A 20,586-nucleotide genomic window follows, 5' to 3' on the forward strand; every position below is an offset into this window, starting at 1 on the left:
ACAAGATTATAATCATAGCTGTTGGGCTTTACGTAAAAATGCTTTTTTCTTTAACCTCATTAGACTTAGTAAACTGGCTGTAGAGGTCACTAAATTTGTGCTAGGGAAGTGCACCCAAGTGGAGCAGGGCTGCGTGCCCTGAGGTTCCCCTTCCTCTTGGTGGTTCTTTGTTTCAAGAACCAGTAACAGTTTACAGCTATTGAAAGTTACGGTGCAACCCCCAAAAAAGCAGTTAGTGTGCCAGTGATTTTTTTTTTTTTTTTTTTAAGCCCTGGCGTGAGAGTTCCCTGGGATGCCAAGGGCCACCAGCTGTAATCTTCTGGTGGACCTGGATACCACCATTCAGATAGACATCACCATCCATTTAAATGAGCTGGTACTTAAAGTGCTACAGCTTCCTGGTGCAGACTTTCCTCCTCCCCAGACAGGGTCTGCTAAACCCCCAACAGTCCTGACCATGTTTGTCTGCTGGACAATATGCCACACATATACTGAAAGGGAAAGTGAGCAGGATTAAAAATTACTCTGATATCTGAGATGATTATTAAGTACTGGCCTAGTGCCTGATTACTGTCGCTGTTTTGCAGAAGTGAGACAGATTTGGAAGAAGTGGTCACAGCCGCRTCGATGAGAAGTTGTGCCCTTAGCTGCTGATTAAGGAAGTGGCAGTCTCCGTTTGCATTTGGGGTTTTCTTTTTTTAAAGAATTGCATTATATTACACATGAAGTTGCTAGCAGTGTTTATTTATAGCATGACTGAACTGGCAAGTTTCTCTTGCTGTTCTTCTGGTACATCTGTATTTCACCTGTTGTGTACTTTGCTTTACTGTCTGGTTTTTATGACTTCAGTGCTGACAGCCCTGTTCTTTTAGTCCTTGACCTCTCCTATGCAGACACGAGCCTGTAATGTTTCCTATTTTGTCTTTGTACTTAGGCTGTTAGACTGACTGCCTATTATTTACAAAGTCCAGGGGAGTTTGCAGATTCAGCTTGACAGTTCCTCTCTGAATTATTTAATGACCATAAACCAAAAAGCCCATGTGGAGCTTCAGATGACTTTTCATCCACTGTTGTGGAGAATGCCTGGTATGCAAGTCCCACTAATTTTGCTCATTTGTATCCTGTGATTAGTATAATAGCAAATGCAATTAGAATTCAAGGGCTAGCTCCTGGTATCCCTCAAGGGGAAGTAAGCTGCAGAAAGGTGAATGAGTAGCTGAGAGAGAGTAGAAGGTGAATGAAAGAATAGACAATTTCTCTTTAGTTGAAAGAACTGTGTGTCTAGTTTGTCTGGTCTTTTTTCCTGTCACGATCGATGAACTTGTCTAAAAACATCCTATGTTTTTCTTCTGACTTTAATCTGTCTTCAGTGGTTTGGTGTATGTGTTTTTGTGTTTTATTTTTGGGTTATTTTTACATCCTCTTTTTAAAATATTTTTTTAAACAGTTGAGTCATCCAGCAATTTCTGATTTCTCAGGTGCATTTCTGTTTTTTGTTTTTCTTGTCCTTCTGGATTCTGGGATGTTTTAGATGCATGGGATCAGAGGAGTAAGCAGAGGAGCCCAGGTGAATCCTCCAGGTGATGCAAAGATCACTAGAATCTTTGGGGTGTTCATTCTGCACAACTAACTGGAAGGTGGTGTGCTTTGCACTCATGGCACTAAAGCTGTATTCTCCTCGCCAGAGGTATAGCCTCTTTTTTTCCCCAACCTCAAATACAATAGAGAAAGCGTCAGTAGTATATTATAGAAGCAACCTATTATGTGTCATCTACTCGATATGGCTTTATTTAATGAAGTTCTTCTTTTATGTACAAACAGACCTTTACTCCGTATTAAATTTCAATTCACTGTACGTTCAGTACTAGTGATGTGATTTACCAAATGGCACTGATATTGTGCAGTGTGGCCTTAATTTGGGCTTCAATGTATCTTCTGAGAAAGATCTTGGAAACCTTGACAATTCACAAATGAAAGCTATCTCTTATCCTGACAGTTTTGCAAACATGGCCCAGTCCAGTTCCACTTGCTTTTGCGTGTGGTCATCAATAATAAGGCTTTATGGATACYGCATTGGCCATGAGTCAGTGTGACTCTAGCCCGGTTTTCAGCTTCCTTGGGTGAACARGGAGGTGGTTCTGTTGCCTGGGGGAGGACGCCCGGCTCAGCTGACCCATTTCTATCTGCACTTTCCCTGTAGCACAGGAATAGGAGATAGTTACCCCTTTTTTAACAAGAGTAACCATGACTTGAATGTGTGCAGGGAGGAGATCTGTTAAGTAAAGCTACTTTTTATACATATATATATAGCTARTTACTTAGAATAAAATTGCACTTTGATATTAAACGCGGTTGGCTATCATCAAAGTATCCTGCTGTCTGCRTGTGTAAGTTCTAACCATTTTTCATTGTCAATCTTGAGTTTATTGGCATATCTTCTCCTACATAAATTTCTCACATGTTTGTAGGATGCCCTGACCAGTGAAAATATATAACTGCTTACTCTGCCATTTGGTGAATTGTGAAACAGTATTCTGAGAAAGATGTGCTTGTTTTTAGAGACTATAGAAGGCTACATGGTATCGTAAAGTTTGCGCTGCATTGCAGGAGGCTTCAGATGCCTAGTGCTGCACCTGATCCTCTTTAAAACATTAGTTGAATGTTGAAGGAGAGCAGGTTGTGAATTATTCCAAGATTAATGGAAACTTTTGTTTTACCATAATTAAACTTTCATTTTTTAAATCGAATTCCTCTTTCCCAAGTGGGCCTATGATATAAACAGCATTAGTATAGCTATAATTTCATGAAGCTTATATGCTTGCTAGTGTTTACAGTATCTGACTTTTCTCCTCTCCACAGGAAATGCTTTGCCCTTTTTCTCTCACTGGGTCCTGGTGATCTCACCTTTGCAGCAGACAAAAACCCTTCCACTGAAATCTCTCCTAGCTTTCCTGACGCACTCCACATCTCTTTCCAGTCTGCTGAAAACTGTGAAAGCGCTTGTGTGTTCAGGGCCACAAATTAATTTTTTTTTGTTTTGTCTTTTTTGGGTTTTTTTTTGTTTTTTTGGTTTTTTTTTTTTAGAACAAAAAAATCTGTAGTAGTTTAGATGGCAAGACCTGGGCCACCTGCCAGGCAACTACTCTTCCTCCCTGTTTCTTTTATTCTTTCCACATGAGGTTCCACATGCTACTTCACTGGGCAGAAGTAGCATACAGGGATCAGATATTTTTGCTTTCCTGTTGTACTGCCCTTGCCCTTGTTCTCCAGGCCTTGCTGTAGTTCAGCTTGCCACACTGATGCAAAACCTTCCCACCTTGCCCATRTCCTAGACTTAGCTGGATATACCAAGCATGCTGTCATTTTGCCCCGTAGACAGGTATCTACCATGTTGATGCTTAGACACGTTTTTTGTTCTAGTTGCTGTTAAAAATATTATTCCTGACTTAAAGAGAAATCACGACTTTGATTTTCATGGTTGTCAGACTTCWGGCCCATCCAGAAGCACAATTAGAAGGCTTGCAGATGCTGTGAAACAGTTGTATTTATTTTCCAGCTGGCATGAGCAAAACATTCAGAATAGTGTTTCATATGATCTGGGCACTGGAATCCCTGTGGGACATTGATTGCAAGGCATATTAAGGAAATGGTTGAGATTTCAACATATGTTCAGAATTTTCAAAGTTGGTTTAATTGTGGAGGGAGAGTCGGAGGACTGGCAAAAAGCCTGAATCGTGTTCCTCTCTAGACCTTCACACAGCTAGGTTTTGATATCATGGATTACATTCTCTGGGCAGCAGGAAGCTTGTGAGAATTTCCGGCCAAGTAGCCTGTCTCTGTCTGATACTGTCCCAAGCATGAGGCAGGCAGTCCACTGCTGCAGCTCTACTTCACGTGGCAGATACCACGCAGTAGCTGTCAAGGTTCACGTGTCACTGTAGCGTCCGTTTGGTGGTGGGATTGCACTGGAAAAATGGATGGCTGTGTTCAAGGGGCATTATTACAGTTACAATTAAAGCAGGCAAATTAAATGTTAGAATTAAGGTTGCCTTTGTGCCCTTGCTTGAGCCCTTTTGCATTTCTGTGGCAGAACAGTCTTACGCTGGTGATTTCTATTAGGACAGTGTGGAGAAGCTACAATCAGCATGAGATCCAATTTGCTAGGTATTGTCCAGACATACAGCAAGTGACAGCCTGTTGCCTTCAAAGACTTGACAATCAAATGATACAAAATGAACAGTAGTAGAATATGAATCTGTTATCAGTTTTAAATAAATTGATTTCCTCAGTCCATCAGTCATTTTTTGAGTTTCTGCCAAAGTGTTCCACTCTTACTGACCTAGTCAGGCAGGCTCATCTTGRCTCCCTTCATCTTCTATGATTAACCCATTCTCCTGTATTGATWGCCACTGTCTGGGTTGTAATGCATTAATTGTACTTCTATTTTTGCTTTGCGGGGAGGGTGTCATGTCAGGGCTTTAGTAACATTTCTGTTTTTCAAGTCTGCCCCCGTTGGCATCGGCCAGCACACGTTCCCACCAGTTGCACAGCTGCCAAGACCTTTTTCTGCTGGGGTTAGATCCAGGCTGTATCCACCCTGTCTTATGCCTATAGTAGTTTTAGTACCTTAATATTAGTCAAACCATACACCGTGTGTCTCTTCCTTAGGCTTTCAGTAGGCAAATGAATTCTGTATTATTTCATCTTTAAATAGTATTCTRCACACCCTGTCTCGGACTGAAAGTTGTGCCGGGAGAGTGGTAACTTTGTAGTTACTTCCAAATCAGCAAGATTTCATGGCCCSTAGTGCTCAGAGAAGGAAGGCTCTGCCTCCTATCATCATGAGACAGACTTCACAGACTTCACTCTGTGAAGACCCTTAATCATAGAGATCCAGCTGTCAGAGATGCTGAGGATGCATCTTGGTTTCAGTGAGAACTTCTGCAAGTCGAGCCAGTTTTGCTGAGAGGCCAACATTTGGGTTAAGGAGACTGACAGCAGGCATCATCTGGATCTAAAATGTTTCGCCACATGATAATCAATACAACCTAAGGCATTTCAACAGAAGGTAATCACATAAACTGCAGAACATAAATCATAATTTTGGGGAAGCAGGGAGCTAGATGTGCCTTGGATAGGGTAGTGGACTGAATACTAGATGGCTCCCAGACGTGATCAAAAATATCAGCCCTGCAGACATTCGGGGCTTGATGGTTTGGGGTTTGACTCTCAGCTATAGCCTGACTCCCATGAAAGTGTTTYTCTGTACCAAATGGGAGCAAGCAAGCAATACTGCTGGATCTAGACCTGTTTAGTTTGATGGCACAGGGGAGCACGTGATCGAGCAGAACTGCCACCATCGCAGGGGTGTGCTGTGGCGGTGGTTATCTGCGTGTGAGAGAACGGCGAGGAGGGCAGCGTGGGCTCCGCATGACCTGAAACGCTGGTTAAGCCATAGGCTCGTGAAGGAATGAGCATATCGGGACCCCTGTTATTCACCCAGATGTGTAGCCACTTAGCATGTTGTGAGCAGAGAGCTAGTGTGCAGCAGGAATCTCTTGCTCTTCTCCCSTGCTGATTGACACGAGACTCTAGTGGAAAACTCCACGAGGGTTGTGGAAGTAATTGGAGAGCTTGGAAGATTTCGGACACTAGTCTAGGTCTTGCTCCTAGGACTGCTAGATAAATGTCCCACTTCCCATGTGCTTTAGTGTGTGCATAGGTGTGAGTTGTGGGGTGAGAAGAACCATTAAATGTTCTTCAAAACCCCTAGCTTGACAGCACAGTGAACCCACTGCATTCAGCCTCACCTGGCAGGCTGTTGTGGWATAGGGTGGATTTTCAGAGAGCTCRATAGCAGTTYGTAACAGTAGTCTGTCTGGGAGAAGAATGCAACTGGAATGGATTTCTCATCAGCAAATAAGCAAATACTGCAGTTCAGAAACAGAATGTCTGTTAGGAGAATTAAATCTCAGTGCTATTTCTCCCTGCTTTTTGTCTTCAGTTCCTCGTTGTAAACATATGGATTAACCTTGGGCAAATTCACTGAATGTGCTGCCTCTGTTTCCCCAAATGGCAAAGTAGAATAATACTTGGCTACCACCAGGGTGTTTATGACTCTTAATTAATGTTGTAATGTGTCTTTGGTTCTGGTGATAAAAATATGCTGTGCAAATGCGAAGTTGTTTTTACTGATTGGATTGTTAATTAAATGTGCACATATAAATGATTTATTGGCATTATAGAATTAAGTTTTATTGATTTATTAATATTGAGGTTGTTGGGTCAATTTTGAGCCTATGTCATTCACCTATTTGAGGCTGAAACTAACAACTCTGGGAGAGGAAGAAAAGTAGGAGACTGACCAACTAATGACTTATTTCTTAGCATCAATATATGGAGTCTGATTTAGTACCAGGACCCAAACTCCAGTGCCTGGCCCAGGGAGACTACTGGCAGTATCAACAGTGTGTTGGATTTCTTAGAGCACCTGAGAATGAGCTTTGTGCCATMTAGCAGTGATCCCTGTTAGACTGGACTAGAAACCATTTGCCAGCATTTGGAGTCATGTGCTCCAGTTAGGCACAGCAGCTGACACTGAGTATTAGCTTTTTGTAATCAGGAGAAAACATGAAAGAAAGGATATCTGTGAATGTGTGTGTGTGTCTGCCAAGCTGCTGATGTGGACCACCACCACCTGCTGAAAGCTCCTGATGCAGCAGTGGTTGTTTCCCACTAAGTAACATAGAGTTGCAGCCTCTAACTAGGAGGCTCTGGGAGTGGTTTGTTTGCTCTTCATGGCAACCCAGTCTCTGCTTGTGTCCTCTTCTCCCTGTTTTCAGGCAAATGTTTTGGAGATGGATGTTGGAATGAGCTGTAGCTGACAGCAAAGAAAGGGTTGGGACCAGAATAGAAGTTTTGTTGACCTAGTGCATKAATGAACTCAGGGACCTGGAAGTAAAGAGAAGACAGCATGTGAGCGTAGATATGGTTGGTCAAATGATGGGATTACTGGGACAAGGATCTCATTAAAAAAAAAACCCAGAGGACCTGAGACAGTCTGGGAAAGCTGAGACTGGTCCCACAGAAACTAGGRAATTAATGGTGCAAGTTGCTGAGAACTTGACAACTGAGGGTGGTGAGTGAGTGCTGAGAATATAGTTTGGCTGGAGGAGAAAGCASTGATTTGGCTAGAAGGAGAAGGAAAAAGAAAAGAGGTGAGAGGGATGGAGAAAACCCTTCATGACTGTGAAGGAAAGAGGAACATTAGAACTACCCAAACATGAAGGAGGGCTTAAATAAATTGGAGCTTATCCTTTGCACTAGGCAAGGAGAGTGCTGTAGACTGCAGAGTACCAGGGAGCCAGAAGCCCAGTRGAGGAAGTCTTCAAGCATCTCAGAAGTCTTCCACCAGCATTCGTTCTTTCTGACTCAGCCTCTGCAGCAGTTCAGAACGGTGGTGCTTGCTGTACTTCAGGACCTGACTCTGCAGGACTTGTGGTAGGCTGTGTTTGTAGGACAGACTGCCTAATTTGAGGTAGTTTGGCTTGAGAAGGCTTTTCACATTCTATTGATTTCTGTTTCCAGCTTCTGATCCCAGATGGTTTGCAGTTGATCTGCACAAAATCTAAATATACCAGTTCAATTGACAACACACTTGGGTGGCTTTAGAGTTAACCTCTTAATGTATCCTGTGATCATCTTAATTGGATTTAGGTCAGATTTCTTAACACTCTTATGCAAAATTGGTGGCATTTTTTTCAGATCACACATTTAGTTTCTGGTGGAATGAGCATTTGGGAGGGAAGCCTGTGGAACAGTGATAGAAATAGTAATGATAGCACCTTGTGGCTTCATTTTGCTGYGTTACAGCACTGATGGGCAAGGAGGCATGACCTTGGTGAGAGAGAGATTAAATTCATCACCTGCAGCGTGCTGTAATGACTGAGTGCAACAAACAGGGGAAGCAGGAGGGAAGGAGAAAAATGTAACAGCAGTAGGAATGCAGTTCTTGAACCATGCGGTTGTSAAGCTAAGTACTGCATTGCATTATCTGGAATTGCCAAATGAATGTTTAGGGGGTTTAAGTATTAAGAGAATAGATGCTAAAAAYTGTTTTCACTGAAATAATGCCTAACTGTTTCCTGTGGTTTTGCAATATTGATGCTAATGTGTTGCATGTTTATGTATACATTTTTCTGTAGCCTTATTGCAAGCTATATTTATATACTGCTGACACTTTGTTCAAGGCCTTGAGCTCGTTGTTTATGGGGAGTGTCTGAAATCCCGGGATATATGACTGTAGAAACAAGCGCCTTTAAGACCTTGTCATAGATAGATGGGCAGCAGAGCTTGGTATTCCCATGTACGGAGAAGGAGGGAACTTGTCCTTGGAGGGGTGGGGGGAGACTGTATGTATATGCATGCATGCGTTTGTTTTTTATGTTAATGCCAATGTAATTTGGTTTTAACATATGTCTCTCTACGTTGCCTGATGGGGAATGTGCAACAGCTGTTAAAGCTGTGTAGTCTGGTTTGCGGTAGATGTGGAAGAATAAACCTCTGACAAGTTATTCTAATCTCAGATTCTAAATAAATTAGATGCTCATCAAAAACAGTTTTGTTCCAGAATGACTAAATTACAGAGACGGTTGCTGGTAATACATCAGCAGTTCCTACAGTGGCCTTTCACGGCTCTTTTTCTTGCCTTTCCACAGCTTTCTCTGCATTCTTCCAATCAGTTTTGTGGGCTTCTGTTTCCATCTTGAATGCAGAGAACGGCATAAAGATGAGCACAGCAGSAGCTGTCTGTGTGCAGCTCCAAGCACACACATGTTTCTGTTGTCTTCCAGCCTCGTCCTCAGTTGCCTTGTTGATCCTGTTTTCTTCAGTGCTACAGGCTGTAAAGAAAGATTATGTTAAGAAAAAGTGATTTCTCACTTGGCTGAGAGGTGGCTTACTACTTATTTGAGTGTGTCATTGGAGCAAGCCTTTGAATGTTCTCTTCTGTGCACCCRTGTGCTGTGAATGCGGAGACCGTAGTATATATGATAGAAAATAAGCTTCTAGTCATATAGTATCTGCTTGTGCTGAGTTTGGACTTAATAGAAGTAGAAAAATACATTAAGTGTAAAATCCCAAAATGAGAAGACTACTTCTTCAGGGAGGCTTTACTGCAGCAAGCAAGAAAGAAGGATATATTCTGTATATCAAGAGCCACAGTAAAAGGAAAAATACAAAATGTGGAAGTGTCAGAAAACTTAATTGAAAAGCCTCCATAGTAAAGAGGTTAAAGTATGGAATTGTAGAAAAATGAATGTAGGGATTAAACAAGATATTGAATTTCTACCTATGCCTCTTTCCTAGGGGAGGTCACTTCATCTCATGAAGAAGCTGCAAGCTCTGCACGATGTAGGATGATGAAAGTGCTAATTTGTTTGAAAGCTTTCTCCTCTTCCTCCCCCCCCCCATAGGATAATATTTGGTGTCCATGAATTCCTATATGAGAAGAAACCATGCCAGTGTGCATGTGATTGTGGGCAACTCTTTCTGCATAAAACAGTCTGAAAGTGTTACTACCTGTAAATCTGCAGGTTAACGTGTTAACAGAATATCTTCATTGTGCAGTGCAGCTGTAGCTGTGTAGCATTTATAAACTTAAAAACTGAAGATTTTGTGTTTGCAGCTGGAAATAGAAAGAAGCAGATCAGGCGTTTTTAGATTTGAGTTGTTGCTGGGGGAGGCGGGTTCCCCCTGCATAATTCTGGAGATATGATGGAGACTTGATCTCTGTGTGTACAAAGGAATTACCTTTAGAATGAGATAAAAATGCAGTTTCTGAGGATTAAAAAACGTGATTTAGACATGTGCGTTCTGTTCCAGGTTTAAAGCTTACGGAGCAGAGTTTCTCTTCTGCTGAGGTATCTTGGTATGACATCTTTTGTATGTCAGACCTGTTTCTTTTAAGAACTGCTGCAGTTTAAAGAGGTAATTAATTTCTGCTTGGGCCTGATGCTCACAGTATAGGTAATATTCCATTTAAAATGGTCAAAAGGGATTAATCCTGGGGGGACRGTGATGGCATATAATGTAAATTCCAGAACACACACAACAGGTTGTGCACCACTTTTTATCCATTCCAGCGTGCACATAGTCATTACTAATGCTCGCATCGTAACAGCGAAAGAAAAGAAAATTCTACGTGCAACATATTATTCAGCTGGGAGGAGATCTAATGTGGTCTGCGTGATGATGTACGCTGGAGGTTCGTCTTGCTTCATAGGTTAGAATCTAATTTTCTTTCAAGAAAACAAAAGCTAACTTGAGTCATACCACAAGAAAAATAACCAAATCTTGGGGATTTAGAGTGAGAAGCCATTATACTCTGCTAATTACAAGGCGAAGAGTAATCAAGCATCGGTGTTCTCTTGTGGAACCATTTTCACACATCCTGATGTACGAAAAGGCTTTGTGCGTGGCGTCACTGGCAAAAGCTGCAGCGAAATTCGTCTTGAAGTTGGTCTGTAGTCCCAGGAGCAAGCAGTTGAGTAACAGGAGCCCTCTTTAATAAGGAATTAGTAGCTTTACTGTTGACGGATTTAAATGGCTTCCTATGTAAATAGTGCCAGTAGATTTAGTTGAACAGTGTGATTTTATTCTGCCTATAAAAAAAAATACGAAACAATGGCCATCTGAGTAAAAGTGGTCTCCCCATTATGCTTTTCCYGTTTTATTAACAACTTTGCTTAGTTAGCATCTAGCTCCTCTGAATAAATGTTCAGTCAGTTGGCAAGGAGGCTGTCTGCTTGAAAGAGAATTGCTGACAAACCAGCCGTTTTGTTAGCAAAAGTGTCTGCTAGGGAGGGAAGGTGAGAAGTTAATTTAAAAGAAGATCTTGAGGAATTCTAACTGTAAATCTCTAGGGAGGAAAAAAAAAGGAGTCAAAAATCTGGAAAACTCGTACATAAGTCAAGAACTTACTGTGCTGTAAGTTTGAGGAAAATATGCTTTATTCCTGCAGTAAAATGAGCAAAACAATGAGGCACAAAATGCATGGCCTGTAATTATTTATAATACAGTGAAAGTCTCAAGATTTGCAGTCCGTTACGTGAACAACACGTGCATATATAATTTGAAGAAGTCCGTCCTGCCCCACCACCAGCACTCTAGTTATTCCCCCAAATAATCCGTGTCTTCAGCCGCCTGTGTTACCGCCAGCGTGTGTAGACGGTAGGGGAGAGCGCGGAAGCAGGAAACGAGAACGCGTTGCGCCGCTAGTCCTTGAGCTACGCTTTCCTCCTTCCTCGGCGTGGGACTCGTGGAAGGCATGGGTGGGTAAGCCTGGAGTATGGTCAAGTTTAGCGTTGTCAAGCTAACGGCACTGAGGAGAAACGCGTGTGCATCTTCTCTCTTGGGTGCGTTAGCTTACGTGCTCAAAGAGTGTTGGTGGTTTGATTTCCAGTGCRTTTTCTACCTGTCCAGGTACTTTGCCTTTGTTCCTGGTAAGACTTGATTTCACGGGACTACCAAGTTTCCACACTGTAGAAGTGTATGTTATGCATGCACATAAATCTCTAATTTACAGTTTTACTCCCATTAGAATGACTGAGATGTTTAAAAGTCTACATCAAGACTTCTGTTGTGTAGACGATTATCCAGCTATTCCCTCAGGCAGGCTCACACCGGAGAGTGAGAACTTTTAAATTGAAACTTTTGTTACCACGCAAGTATGAATTCTTTAAAGAGGAATGGTCTCMGACAAGTACAAGTGATTTGTGTTCATCCTTTTTATTTTGAGCCCCTTTGAGACAAGCTCTATTTTATGTTTAAAAAGGGAAGACAAAATATCTGCCTGTGCTTTTTGCGTGAGCCCTTCCGGCGTGGTGAGTTGGTAAGTTTGCTTGCTCACCTTCTTACTACTGGAGAGGGGTGGCCCAGAGGTGAGCCCTGTGGTTGTGCAAAGCATCAGTTTGCAGCTGAGCTAACGGGTCTATCTGGAGCTTACAGTTGCCTTGCAGAGTCAAGTCTGCTTGAGTATCAGTGCGTCCCTCTAAGGACGTGTGTGCGCCCTGATTGCGGTTTTAAATAGCCGTTCCATCTGGGCTGGTTTTGATTCAGTTTCGCCTCCCCCCCCACCATGTGTTCTTGTACAAAAGCACAAAGAAACAGTGGAAGAGCTACAACCTCAGCTGTCATTTACTGCTGAAACAACTGACAATTTTCAGGGCTTGTTCAGCTGAGTTTCCTCAAGCTTYGTGAAGCTTCTAGAGCATTTCTGATTCTTTCAGTGCTGACTGCTTTTGTGTGAATACCTGCAGCCAGACAGACTTTTCTTTCTCCCCTCTTTTTTCCCAATACAAATTGTTTCCCCAGGGCTATCCAAACCCAGGGCTTCTCTTGGAGGAAAAGAAATCAGAGTGCTTCAAAATCCAGTTATCAGGTGAATAATTCTATTGAATGATGAATGCAGTGAGTATCTCATCTACTTAAAAGGGTTCCAGGTTTGATTTTTGTTTTTCTTTCCCCTCAAGAATGTGATTCAGAAATTGCCTCTAATGGAGCAATCAATGAAAATCTCCTCAAATCCGAAGGGTAAAATACTCTGAAGTTCCTTTTGGTGACTGAGTCGTGTTCACCAACATGCCACTGTTGCCATAGAGCCACGATGCAGGAGACGAGGATATGTCAAGCTCAGGATGGAGGTGCTTGTATCTGGTCTCTCTTTGCTCTCAGGACTGATACACACCTTTTATTTTGTATAACACCTGCCTTCTTTTGGATATGCATCCAGTCTGTAGGAAATACTGAAGATTTGTGGTGAATCCTGGTCCTTCCCAATGTCAAGGAACTGTCCTTCACGCCTCCTATAATGCTGTCACTACAGTCAAGCGAGAAGACTGTGTGTGCTCTGAGGTGGATTACTGACTCTTTGAGTGGTCTCAGCAAAGGGCTTTCAGCCCTGGAGCATCTCAGACCTGTTCTGGAACTGTACTCTATGTCAGTCTCTGAGGTGATTCCTGAATTGCACTTACATTTGTAAATTAATCTTTCTAAATTCGTAGGTAATGCCAGGAGACAAGAAGACACCTGCTTCCCCAGAGCCTTGCTCTTTTCTATTAACTTGACAGGACCAAAACTTTCTCCTATCAATTTTATGGCTGTATCTGGTTTGTTGAAATACTATGTTATCTCATCGCAAAGGATCTGAGAGCATCATGCAGCCTCTTCACCCATCATTTCTTATCTGCCTTGATGTCTGTAAGAGAGGTTGCTGCTTTTAGTCAGGTTACACAGACTATGGCTTTCCACAGGGGTGCAGTAATACTTGACGTTAGCAGCTGCATGGAGGAAAATGCTGCTGTTTGGCATACAGTAAACTCTTGTCTTTTGATCTTGTGATGTTTCAGAAGAGTTTTTCTTTGATCTTGTTTTAACAAAGGCAACTGGCACCCTTTGCCTCTACTCTCAAGAAGGGCTGCAGCTGCCAACCACCTATAGCAAAATCAACTGAGGTGCATGCTTAGAAGAGGACTCGCTCACAGTAATTGATTTCTTATGAGTAGATGCGAGTCAGGGTGGATTCCCCCACTCTCTGCCTCTGTTTTTTGAAGTTTTGGCTCCCACAGAGAATTTGAGAGCAGTGGGTAAGGAGCAGCCTTTTGACCTTTTAGCCCAGTATAGGCAGAGGAAGTGATACAGGCAGAACATGCAATTAAAGTGGACAGTGATACCACATCTTTCACACCTGAGGTATATGGATGCACGTATTTGTGCTGTAGGAGAAATATGTATTATGTCGTACGGGTCATATGGTTGTCTTTTGAGGACATCTGAGACCTCGCTTGAAGCTGTGCTGTGCCAGCAAACTCTTGATACAAATTAAAAAAAAAATCCAAAGCAAGAGTTTATGGCTCYTGCCCAGGAGCATTAAAACTGTGGAAGGAGGCAAACAAAGTAACTTGATTCATACGTGTCCTGACAAAAAGATTGGTTCAACGTGCACATGGCTGTCATGAGTTATAACTCTAGAGATGATGTGCTAGCTGAACACTTCACAACTTGCTTAGGTTTTTAATGTGTTGAATATATTGGCTTTTTTACAGGCAATACAAAAGGAAGAGAATTCTTCCTTTAGAGGATTTTTTAAGAAGTTACTTAGCCTCTGTTCCCATAGAAGCAAGCATAATGCCAGAGTGCCTTAACAAGCAAGTCACTGTTTGCTCGATGACAGGTTTGCTGCTAATTTTGCTGCTGTCTGTTCCCGTTTGTGTCTTGCCGTTGCGGATGAAAGCAGCAGAGCAGTGATTAGCTCAGACCCTGCTGAAAAAACAGTGGGTTCTGAAGAACAAGAGAGCGAGAGTATATTACCCTCTGGCGTTTTTATTTTATTTAGCAGGTAAAATGTTCGTTGAACCGGAGTTCATTTACAGTGGTACCCCAGCAGACTGCAGCAGCGGTGTGAATTACCAATCACTTGCAGTGCAAACAGGAATCGTTCAGACCCTGGATCACCTGTGCTCAGGAGTTTGTCTCTTGGGCTGCACTATAGGTAGCTTCCTGGGCCTCTCCCTCGCCTCCAAAATCCTGCTGGGCACCCCGGCGCTATCTGGTCTGTTTTAGGCCCCAAATCATATTTGTATATACATTTCCAGCGGCATTTGGCATTTGATTCTAATCCTGTTAGCCGGAAGCTGGGGAGTTCACAAGATTCGACTCTGTTAGACACCAAATTAATGGAAATTGGAGTGTGCGCTTCCTTTGAGGATACATTTTCTTAGAAGCTTTGACTTGGAGGATCATCGGTGAGATACCATCAGGAGTCTTGACTAATCCTCTGGTGGATAGTGCTGGGGGAGATCTATTTATAACAATTAGCCCAGTGGTTCACCAAAAGGCTATTCTTACCCGGTAAATGTGGGGCTTTCTTTTTCTTTTTTTTTTCCACGTTGAATAGGCTTTTCCTCCCTTTGGTTCAAAGCTGGTGGTTCTGCAAGCTTCAGAACGTCGCGGTGAGGCAGTGGTTGGCGTAACCTCGACACGTGCCGGGCTGCCGACGGGCCTGCCTCGGGCGCCGAGCGCGAGCCCGCGGCTCCCTTCGAAGCGGCTGTCTTCTAGCCACTGGGTTTATTAAGTGCACGTGCTAAGTGATGGGATAATTACGGCAAGTTTGTCTGAGGATGGATAGCAGCAGCGAGAGAAATTGAAAAATGTGTCTGAGGGAAGATATCAGCTGTCTTTAGACAAATCGGTCTGTGCCAGCCGGTTTGGCAGCGTATACTGCAATTACTGGGGCTGCACGGCTCGGAAATAACAGATGCGGGACACGGTTCTGGGAAGCCTGCGTCAACCTCTGCTTTTTGTTTTGGTGCTATCTCATTGCTTTGGTGTTTTCTCCTGTCTCCTCCTGTCTGAATGACTTTGGGGAGGAGGGCTGCCTTTTTTTATTTATTTTTTTTTTTTTTAGTGCATTTGTGCTTGCTGGTCGCTTCGGGACTAGGGTCTGGCGGGTGGAGGTTATCTCCTCTCCGCTGTCTGGGACTGGCACTGGGTTTTTGCCTGGGGGTTGCCTCGCTGGTGTGGCAGGCCATTCGATTGCAGASGAGCAGGATACATCTAATGGAAACACTATTGATTCAGAGGAGGTAAATAAATGCTGTCTTTCTGATTTGAATAACAGCAGGGCCAAAGCCCTCTCTGTTTCTTTCCCTTCTGCATTTGGTGTATTTGCTGTTGCTTTCTCACTGTGGGTAAGGTGAAACTGCTTCCCCACCCACCCACCCTTCATTTTACTTGTCTGAAATCTGTTGGCTGCGTGAGAGGTTGTGTGGCCGCAGAGCTGGAGAGGTTTTGTCATGGTGATTAGTCAGTTTAGTTAAGGCACTAGAGACCTTTGCCATATGCTGCCAAGAGATGAAAATGATTGTTATTATTATTTGCCCACTTCACAGACAGACTGCAAGGATTAATTCATGTCTGTAAATGGCTTTTGAGATTTAAAGCTCTATACAAGCACTAAAGATTATTGTTTTCTAGTTCTTTAAGGTAAGATAACTTTTATAAGGAATTTTAGCCTTGAAAGCATCTTGGAAATGAGAAGAGTTAAGTCGCTTTGAAATTAGATATACTTGTAATGTTTAAGATAAAAAGCAGCCACATTGATGTTGCTGCAGAAGGGAAGAAAAGGAGGAATAAAAAAGCAATAGCAAATTCTGATAGTACCTCTTTTTCTTTCAGGAGTCCAATGTGCTGATTGCTGCTAACAGTCAGGGTACAATTAAGGTAAGTTATTTCATGCATCTTCTCTTTAAATGCTTAAATCTGTTGTTAGTGAAGATCAAGGTCACAGAAACCATACAGCCAGGAAAAACCATTAGAGGAGGTCATCCCAACTGTGAATGTTTGTAATTTAAATGATATATTTGCCTCTGGCACATGGAGGGAATGAGCAGACAGCACAAAAGCAATGAAGCCAAGTTAGAAGAAAGGTGTAGAAAAGATGCTGGCAGCTGTCCAGTAGCYACCATGCCTCTGCCACTCCTTGGGCAGTGCATGCTGCTTAGATTAAACATGAGCCTGTTGCTGGCCTTAGGTGTTTTATTTTTCTTGATTTTCTTTTTCTCGGTTTTTTGACCAAGTGCAGTGTTTTAGTAGTCACAGCAGCCACTGGATTTCTGCATTGGTTTAACACACACATGTTTGCACACTGATTTTTGTAGCAGGAAGCAAAAGCTGGGAAGAAGCTCTGTGTTAATTCACAGGCACTAGCCAAACGCCCTCCTCTCACTGCTGCTGCCGGCACGAGTTGCGGCAGAGTTGAAAGCTGAGCTTTTGATGTGCAGCCGACTAAAGCAATGCTTGGTATGAGCATGGATGCTGCTTTGCTTGCTGTTAACAGGGACCTACTCTAATAGACAGCAGTTGCCAACATAGGTTCTTTGGAAAGCAACAGGATTCGCGTTATACCAAGAAGCTAGTGTTTTACCAGGCTTTGAACTCTGAGAAAAAAATAAGTCTGTCAGTGTCTGTGCAGTGTATGTCTGCCATGAAATGTAATTTGCAAAAGACTTTGTCCCCTTCTCTGTATGTCTATTGAACAGATACCCAAGCAAAAAAAAAGTAACAAAACCCAGGCTGGTGCTGAGTGCTCCAGAGAGYATCAGTTCCAAGATGGTACCAAACTGTGCTCAGCAACATTTGAGATTTGGTGGTTAACACTGCAGGCTTGTAGTCCAAACCTTTGACAGTTTTTTTTTGTAGTTGCTGATAAAGGGTTTTACTTGCCATCTTTAAAGTCATGCGCTGGTTTCTTAATCTCATGAAATTGGGGTCCTCTTCCTCCTGATTCTGCACTGTGTCCCTGTGGCAATAGCAGTTCTCTGGAACTACACAAGATTTGATAGCCTGAGCAGTCCTGAAAAAAAACACAGAAAAAGCAGAAATGAGGAGAGTCTTAAGCAGTCTGTGTTTGATTTGCGTCAAGATATTTTTTCCTCCTTTGTGGATGACTTCTAACCCAGTATGGCATGGTTACTTTTGCTATTGCAATATGTAATGTTGTAGCCTCTTCTTACTAGGTTGTTTATTTAGCAGGCTTTGGAATTGGTTACTTGCTACTACTACAATTGCTTGCTKCTTAGTAAAATGGGCAAAATGCACAAAAGCTTATAACGCATTTAAGTGAATACAGCAGCAACAGTAGAATGATTATAAAGGAGAGGTTTTGCTYGTGTAGTTTGGTTGTTAATGAGAGAGGGCAGAAAGAAAAATATGTAAACAGCTAAATCATAGAATCGTAGAATAATGGAATCAGTAAGGTTGGAAGGGACCTCYGGAGATCATCTAGTCCAACCTCCCTGCTCAGCAGGGTCACTTAGAGCATGGTAGACAGGGTTGCATCCAGGCGAGCCTTGAAGATCTCCAGAGGAGACTCCACCACCTCTCTGGGCAACMTGTTCCAGTGCTCTGTCACTCTCACGGGGAAGAAATTCCCCCTCGCATTCAAGTTAACATAAAGTTACTAGAATTCTGCTGTTTCCATTTGAATTTATCAGAACACAGTGAGGAAGGTGTACCAGTCTGACAGTTCTGGAAAAGGACTGGATTTGCTCTTACAGGACAGGCACAAACCCAGTCTAATTTGAGGGCAGGTGCTGTCTCTGTCAGTAGTCACTGAGAACTAAGGCCACTTACAGCTCTGCCCAGTGAAGCCACACCTGACACACATAAAACCCCTCTACCTCCCTCAGGAGATAACTCCYCACTTAATAGTTTTTACTCTGCTATCTCTGGGTGGGGAAGGGGGTGGATATCATGCAATCAGAGACTACTCCACTATGTTAGCATGGAAAATTGAATGTGACCCCAAACGAAGGATTGAGAAGAACAAATCTTTGATCAATGAAAATGGGGCAACTGGTGGACAGTCTTGCATCATGCCAGGATTTATCACAGTGTGAGCAGGCATCCAAGTCAGGGTTCTTGCCAAGTGCTTATCACCTTTGTATCACATTGCTGCATGCTGTTGAATAAAGGGTGGAGACAGAAGAGTCAGTAATATCCTAATGATCTATATGCTGATGTGGGAGACAATGAATGTCATAAATCCATGTTCTAAATGTCTCATTCTCCCTATTAATCAGGTACTGGAGCTGGTATGAAGGGTTTTCTCTCAAGGCATGAGGTACTYGGTCCTGCTGATATGCTACAGTGTTCATCTGTGATCCTCAGTGGGACAAGAAACCGAAATCACCTTGATGTTCCTCCCCAAAACCATCATGTTTGGGTTTTTTTTCCATTTATGGACTACTTAAGACATTCTGAGACACTGGGAACACCAGTGAACTGTCTGCCATCAACATTAACTCCACAGACTTTGCTGCTGCTGGTGGTGGTATGGTTGTCTAATTTTTATGATAGGAAAACAAATTCTTTTAAATAAAAACAAAAAGGAATAATAAAATTTATTGAGCCACAAGCTGAAGCTGGAAGATTCTCTCTTGTTGCATATGGGAACAGATTTGCTTGGGAAGGGAGCTTACAGGACCACACAGGGCTGTCCTCAGTTGCGCATCTGCAGTTACTTTTATCTGGACTATTCAATCATCCCTGTTGGAAAAAGAAAGTCTCTAAACCTAATCTGGACATCTGAGCGATTTGCCTTGAGATCACATAGTGATATGGTATAGTTGTTCCTTTTGATTTTTAGATGCATTAARTGTGTCAGCCAGGTTGACACCTCTGGAGACTGAAGTCCTCTGGTTATCAAGAAGAGAATGGCAGCTTCCCCTTCCTCCTGTCCTTGTGCATCTGCCTCAACCTGAAGGGGCTGCTCCTAAGGAGAGGAGTAATCTGTCCCTTTGTCCACATGAGCCTAGGCCTCTGCTGCCCGCCAACAAAAGTGGGTTGAGATGATGTGAACTGTGGTTGCCTGGAACCTGGACTGACCTCACCAAAACGTCATGGGATAATGATCTCATCGCCACTGATCTGGCTGCGTTCGACTATCTCAGCTAGAGGAGAAAGTTTCTAGATCCACTTACCAAAGCCCTGCACCACTTAACCTCCTACATGGTCTAATTACATGCCCCTCTCTGCAAATCATCTGTGGAAGCCGAGCATTTTGAGTGTTGTAATAAGAGGGGGAATGGAACTGGTTTGTAATGTGTTTCAGAGCCATGATATAAGTAGCCTTATTTTTAATGGTCATGCATACACTTAATTGTACATATGGAGGGGGAATAAACCATGATGCGAAGAGGTGGTGTTACTTTGTCGGCAGGGTGGCCGGGACGGGGGGAAGACAGTGCAGCTGGTGCTYGTGAAGGGCAATCGTACTGAGCTGCCGGTGTTCCCGCCAGCGCTTTCTAAGCTTGGAAGTGGAATTGGTGGGCGGAGTGTCTATTTCTAGCTGCATTTGGCAAAGGTGCGTTACACACCGCGACACCTGTAGGAAGTGTTTTAATTTACAAGCAGAATCTCTTCGAATTCATTTCTTCCTTCCAGTACTCTTCTCCCGTGCGCCCCTGAGGCTGGGATTCCTGCAGCGGCTTCAGGTCTTGCTTTGCTCGTGTGGAGACTTGCTGTGGTCTTTGACTACGTACCAAGCAGGTGTACCGATGGCTTCGGAAAGCTGTTTCTTTTCACCCAGATGTTGTGTGGTTGTGATCCTGATCCTCCTGGAAGGAAGGAGGTGTGATCTTTGGCATTCTTTGGTCACAGGCAGAAAAAGAAAAATGAGTGATTTGGAGGGGGGCAGTTGAAGACAGGAGCAGGGATCGAGCCATACAGCAGAGTCGGTGACCAGGCCGTGTCGTGGCGTGCTTAACGTGCGTGCCTGTGCCCGCAGGGGAGAGCTGTGACTCTTGGTTCAGAAGGCTGTGGGACACTGAAATTGCTGTTGGCCTCTGAAGGACTGTGTCCGGTGGGGAGAAAGCGAAGGATGCTCACCTCCGAAAGCTCTGTGGCTGCCACTTGCTCTGCACTGTTTTTCTTCTGTGGTTCCTGGCGTACAAGTATGGATGTGAGAGCAAAGAAGGGAGAAAAAGAGTAAGATAACGTATGTCCTGCTCCGAGGTGCTATCTTCAGGT

The 20,586-nt window shown here is 43.2% G+C and overlaps 1 protein-coding gene across 1 annotated transcript in view; it reads left to right on the forward strand.

Moving 5' to 3' along the window:
- Positions 1-19,753, forward strand: part of COP1 (COP1 E3 ubiquitin ligase) — a 139,918-nt gene extending 120,165 nt beyond the window's left edge. The window contains exons 21-22 of the mRNA XM_085299692.1: positions 16,234-16,278; positions 18,639-19,753. Coding sequence (XP_085155818.1) covers positions 16,234-16,278; positions 18,639-18,656 — 63 coding nt within the window. The 3' untranslated portion in view covers positions 18,657-19,753. The remainder of the gene's footprint in view (positions 1-16,233; positions 16,279-18,638) is intronic.
- Positions 19,754-20,586: the final 833 nt, after the last annotated feature.

This window comes from Rhea americana, unplaced genomic scaffold, assembly GCF_003343005.1.
Source record: "Rhea americana isolate MKP2758 unplaced genomic scaffold, rheAme1 scaffold_151, whole genome shotgun sequence".
Taxonomy (NCBI): domain Eukaryota; kingdom Metazoa; phylum Chordata; class Aves; order Rheiformes; family Rheidae; genus Rhea; species Rhea americana.